Source organism: Pelophylax lessonae (assembly GCF_965119305.1).
Source record: "Pelophylax lessonae genome assembly, chromosome: 5".
Taxonomy (NCBI): domain Eukaryota; kingdom Metazoa; phylum Chordata; class Amphibia; order Anura; family Ranidae; genus Pelophylax; species Pelophylax lessonae.
This window is the reverse complement of record NC_138772.1, coordinates 48753527-48759526: the sequence shown is the minus strand read 5'-3', so window position 1 is coordinate 48759526 and position 6000 is coordinate 48753527. Positions and strand designations below refer to the sequence as shown.

Here is a 6000-nt window from a genome sequence, read left to right as displayed (position 1 = left end):
TTTTGCTCACAGCGTCAAAACGCTCAGACGTGAACAGGGGCCATTGAAATGAATAGGATTTGTCTTGTTGGGCGTTTTGAGAGCTGATCCTAGAGCAGAAAAACTCCCCAAAAACGCCTACATGTGAACGGAGCCTTACATCATCTCTACAATAAGCTTTTTTATTTATTTATTTATTTATTCTCTATAATAAAATATGTCACTTAGATGGACTGTGATTGCAGCCAGCCCTGTACAGGCAGCTCATCATTTTGTGCTTCCTATCTGAGTTACGTTCCACGTTCTATCCTCAGAATTCATTCCAGCCCAGTTGACATTTATTTGCAGAACCTTCTGATAATAGATCCAATATTTTTTGCTGGTCGGCTGAAAAGCCCTTTATTGATATTGTTGACAGTTCAGTGTCATCTATAATTAGTTCCTCCAAGTTTGCAGGCAGGCTATGTATAAATAGATGGTGTAGCCATGGCTAGACGATAGAATTACCCAAAGTCAGTCTTGTCAGTGTCTTAGCGTTCAACACAGAGCGGACGTCATGCCTGTGCATTAATTTCTGGCTGTGATAGTATACATCGGCAGGAAGAAGATATGGATCCAGATGGCGGGAAGATGTACCCTTGCTACCTCTCCAACAAGAGACTGAAAGAAAGTTTCCTGAAGGCTCTGCAATCTAATGACTACGTCGCTGTGGAAAATATGCTCAATGATGGCAACACAGATGTGGACACGGTCTTTGAAGTGGAGGATGAGAAACTAATTTTGGCTTCTTACAAAGCAGGTATAAACTGACACAGTAATGTTATCTTGCAGCACCAAGTTCAATCCCAAGGTCTTGGATTCAATCCCAAGGGCTCATAAAAAGACACCGCCAACTTGGCCCTGCGGGGCAAAGTGACTGCATCTCCTCTTAGAGGTCACCCTGACCCCGTTACGCTTACCTTGCCTGTTCTCACCCCTTTTCTTTATTATGCTACAGATTGTACTAAAATCAGTGCTTTTTGTGACCCTGGGGGGCGGTAACATCACACCCTAGGTCATGTGCCAGAGTTGGAGCATAGTGAATGGCTGCAAGGCCTGTCACAGGGTTGCAGGTTCCATATCTGGAAATGCTTGGGAGGGTCAGGGGTGCCCATTGCAAATATACTGCATAAGCAAGGTGTCTCTTTAACTACTTGCCTACTGGGTACTTTTACCCTCTTCCTGCCCAGGCCAATTTTCAGCTTTCAGTGCTGTCACAACTTGAATGACAATTGTGCGGTCATGCAACACTGCACCCAAACTAAATTTTTATTATTTCCTTCACACAAATAGAGCTTTCTTTAGGTGGAATTAAATCACCACTGGGTTTTTTAATTTTTGCTAAAAAAACAAATAAATACCGAAAATTTTGAAAAATAAAACAGGTAATTTTTTTCCTTTACTGATGTGCTCTGAAGAGGCTGCACTGATAGGCTGCAGTGATGGGCATTGATGAGCACTGATAGGCTGCACTGGTGGGCACTGATGAGGAGGCACTGATGGGGCTGAACTGATAGGTGGCACTGATGGGCAATGACAGGTAGCATTGATGGGCACTGACAGGCATCACTGATGGACACTGATAGGTGGCACTGATGGGCACTGCTAGGCGGTACTGAGGAGCACTAATAGTACCGCCTTATCTTCCAGTATTTGCAATTCTGTCTGGCAACTTTGTTTACCTCTACCAAACAACACAGCCAGGAGTGTGACACCACATTCTCTGCTAGGCCCCATTCACACTTCAGCATTTTGTAACTTGAAGCTCAAAGCTCTAAAACGCTGGAGGAAAAAAAATCAATTATTCTGTATGGAGAGGATTCAGCATCTCTTCTCCAAGTTGCCTGCAGCCAAACGCCTAAAGCTCAAAAAAAGTTCTGGAGCTTTTTTTGTAGCTCAGATCAGGCAGATTGGTGAGTTTTTGAAGCATTTTTTGTTCCATAGAAATGCATGGAAATGCTTGATTTGCACGTTTCTGAGTGTTTTAGTGTGTTTTGTTGTGCGTTTCTGAGCATTTTTCTGCTCAAATGAAAAACGTATGAGAATGAGAAAGTAATAATAATTATTAAATAAATACTGTAATAAAAAATACATAAATAAATAATAATAATAATAAATAAAATAATAATAAAAATAAATAAATAACAAAAACCTAACCCCAACCCCAAACCCTAATAATAATCCCTAACCCCGACACCAAATATTAACCCCTAATCCTAACCCTAACCTAACAAAATCAGTAAATAAATGAACCCCTAACCAAAACCTTTAACGCTTAATGCCTTACAAAAAAAAAGTTAATAAATAATAATAAATAAATTATAAGTAAAAGTGGATGAAAAGCTGAAAAACATAACAACCAATGATAAAACAGATGATATTTTTCTCTATTATTGGCCAATAAAAAAATGCCAAAGCTCAGAAATGCTTTAATCATGCTGTACAAAAATGCCCATACAAATGCCTGAAAAAACACCCAAAAAACTCGACGCTCAGATGTGAATTCAACCTTATAGTTAAAGGATAAGTCCACCCTAACACTAAAATCCCTGCATCTACAGACATCCATGATCTAACACTAACCTATCTAGCCCTGTAAAGAAAAAATCAGTATACTTACTTTTTTTGAAGCTGATCCGACCCGATCCCACGCTGAGCTGTCAACCGTGGCTTCGCTGTGTAGGCGGGTGCACAGGACACAGCCGACAACGGAATCCCCATAGTAAGTCTATGGGTGACGTCACTTCCCATTCATTTCACAGCTGTTGTTGGCCGTGTCCTCTGCAGAGCTTCCACTGCTGGATACCGGATTCGGATCAGCTTCAAAAAAGGTATGTATACTGATACAGGGATTTTAGATTTAGGGTGGACTTACACTTTAAGGAATACAGTGGTACCACTGCTCCACCCACACAGCCTGCTGTCTGGACAATGAAGGGGAAGCAACACAAAGTAATCAATTGTGCTCACTCTGCTCCCTCCTCCAATCAGTATTTTCCCTTCCCGCACATATACACTATATTGTCAAAAGTTTTGGGACACCTGCCTTTACACGCACATGAACTTTAATAACTATAACAGCTAATCTGTAGGGTTCAATAATCAGCTGGCCCACCCTTTGCAGCTATAACGGATTCAACTCTTCTGGGAAGGCTGTCCACAAGGTTTAGGAGTGTGTCTATGGGAATGTTTATAGAAGCGCATTCATGAGGTCAGGCACTGATGTGGATGAGAAGGTCTGGCTCGCAGTCTCCATTTTAATTCATCCCAAAGGTGTTCTATCAGGTTGAGGTCAGGACTGTGCAGGCCAGTCAAGTTCCTCCACCCCAAACTGTCTTTATGGACCTTGCTTCAGGTACTTACAGTATAGTAGCTGTATGTAGAATACATGCAATTTTTTTTTTTTACAAATTCTGTGTTCATTTTGTTTTTATATCTGCCTGGAGTTCAGTTTTAAAAAGGCCCAGCCTAGAGAACAGCGCTGGAATGCTTGCTTCAATGGCCAGCATGACATTATTTGATCTGCATATTTAGGCTGTCCCCTTTTTTACTTGGGTTTTCTCTTATATTTTAGAAGCATATTTACTAGTTGATCTGTGGTCTATACATAGTATTAGCTGCACTGGGATGGGAAGGATTTAATATAGTCTGTAAACTGCTGCTGAATAGGTTCGGGTCATATAAGACCACTGTTGCATTCTGGGCAATGACAGATTGGCAATGCCTTTGCCATGGGTAGAGTTGTACTAGTGGCATGCCAAGGCTAATTGTCAGAGATTTATTATGGTAAGATGACTAGGCACTTACACAGTGTACTATATAATGCAGCCCATTGTTTAATTGTACGGCTCCATGAAACTTTGCCAGCTATTGCATCAGCTGCTAACACTGAAAAAATAATCAACAGTCACATGAACACACGACACACACAAATTGAATAATATAATGATGCTAATTTTTATACTGTATATGCATACAATGTTGTATATAGTATTGTGCTGCACTTTATAGAATAATCCTTAGAGATTTGGGGTGAGGTGAATACGCCTAAAGGTGTCACAGCTTGCAACACAGGACATTGGTTGATTTGATTTCATAGTTAAGCCTCGTACACACGCACCGATTGTTGGCCGACCGATCGGCCGTCTTTTGTCCAGTGTTGTTGTGTTGGTTGAAATGTACTCTAGACTGCACATGAATTTTGTCGGCCAACAACAACCAACTTCAGAAGTGATGTCATGTTCTGGTCTACTTTTCGTGTGTTTTTTCTTCTCTGAGCATGCCCAGTCTTGATCATCACATTTTTGTCTGCCGAAATCTGTACTGACTGAGGAACAATCGGCCGTTCTGCTGTCGGCCAACAAAAATTTTATAGCATGCACACCAGATTTTGTTCGGCCGAAAAGTCGGAGTCGGTTGTCGGAAGCATCATACTAACAAGCCGAAAATCGGCCGATCGGACGTTGGCCGAAAATTTACGGCCAACAATCGGTGCGTGTGTACGAGGCTTTAGGGTAAAAAAAGATACAAGTCCATCTACTTCGACCAATTAAAAAAAAAAAAAAATCATGCAATCCTATATACACAATCTTATACCCACAGTTAATCCATGGAAGGCGAAAAACCCCAGAAAAGCATGATCCAATTTGCTCCAGCAGAGGACAAAATTCCTTCTTGATCCCCCGAGAAGCAATCAGATATTCCCTCGATAAACTTTACCTATAAATGTTAGTATCCAGTTATATTATGTATGTTTAGGGAAGAATCCAGGCCTTTTTTAACACCCCTGGCGGTATTCCCGAGTGCGGCTCGGGGTTCATTTTCAGTGCCAAAAGCGGTAACCCCGAGCCCCACTCGGGATTACCCCAGAATGATACTCACCTTCCCTGCGATCCCCCGCCGTCTTCCCCAGCCTTCCTGCAGCCATCCTCCTGCTATCCTCTCGCTGTTTGCTCGGCCGATGCCGGCACCTTCATCCGGTTCCCTTCCCTGTGAGTGCCACGTCGCAGGGGGGGTGGAACCGGCGGGAGATAAAAAAAAAAAAAAAAAAAAAAAATGACATGATACAGTGTAATCTGTTAGAATTACAACTTTGTATCATGCCATTTCACCTAGAGGCTTTTCCAGTGCCCTGCTTGTACTTTTTGCGGTACTTTGTGCCTGGAAAATTGATAACGTCCATGGCGTCCAAAAAGCGTTCTTTTAGCTCAAAAAAGCTTTTGGACGAACTGGAATACAGCGACGGTGTATCGGAATTATTTGAAGAACTGAGTTATAGCGATTCTTGGGAAAATTCGTCATCAGGTACTAAAAGTGACAACAGCGACGATTCTGCGACTGAACTCAGCGATGTGCGGACTTGGTGCTCTATTGACTTCGGTACAGATCAGGCAGCCCCCCGAGTACAGATTCTCATAATGAAATATCTCCACTTCGAAAACAATGAAGAATTTGATGAAATTTTATTATTATTACATTATAATTTATGATTTCGTGTTTCAAACTTTATCATACCCGGGATGTCTACTAGACTCTTGTTTGGACAGATTTAAGCGAGTTATTCCTAAGAATTACAGGCCTAAAATATAAAACAGATTTCCATGCAAAACAATGTACTGCTTTTATCACAAAAATTCTGACATAATCAGACCGCCAGGGAGGTTAAAGCAATCCAGTGAGAACCACCTCTGGAGGGAGTCTATTCCACATTTTCGCAGCTCTTACTGTGCAGAAACCTTTCTGTATTTGAAGAAAAAATCTCTTTTCCTCCAGACGTAAAGAGTGTCCCCTTATCCTCTGTGATGACCTTAAAGTGAAAAAATCAACACCAAATTTACTATATGAACCCCTTATGTCTTTATACATGGTGATCATATCACCCCTAATCTCCTCTTCTCAGGAGAGAATAAATTCAGTTCCTCTAATCTTTCCTCATAGCTGAGCTCCTCCATGCCTCTTATTAGCTTGGTTGCCCTTCTCTGC

General features: G+C 41.5%; 1 protein-coding gene across 2 annotated transcripts in view; it reads left to right on the top strand.

Moving 5' to 3' along the window:
- Positions 1 to 367: 367 nt before the first annotated feature.
- The window catches only part of ASB4 (ankyrin repeat and SOCS box containing 4), a 61578-nt gene continuing 55945 nt past the window's right edge, over positions 368 to 6000 (top strand). For both annotated transcript variants that reach the window (XM_082257786.1, XM_082257785.1), the window contains exon 1: positions 368 to 778. In XM_082257786.1, the coding sequence (XP_082113912.1) occupies positions 589 to 778 (190 nt within the window). In that variant the 5' untranslated portion in view covers positions 368 to 588. The remainder of the gene's footprint in view (positions 779 to 6000) is intronic.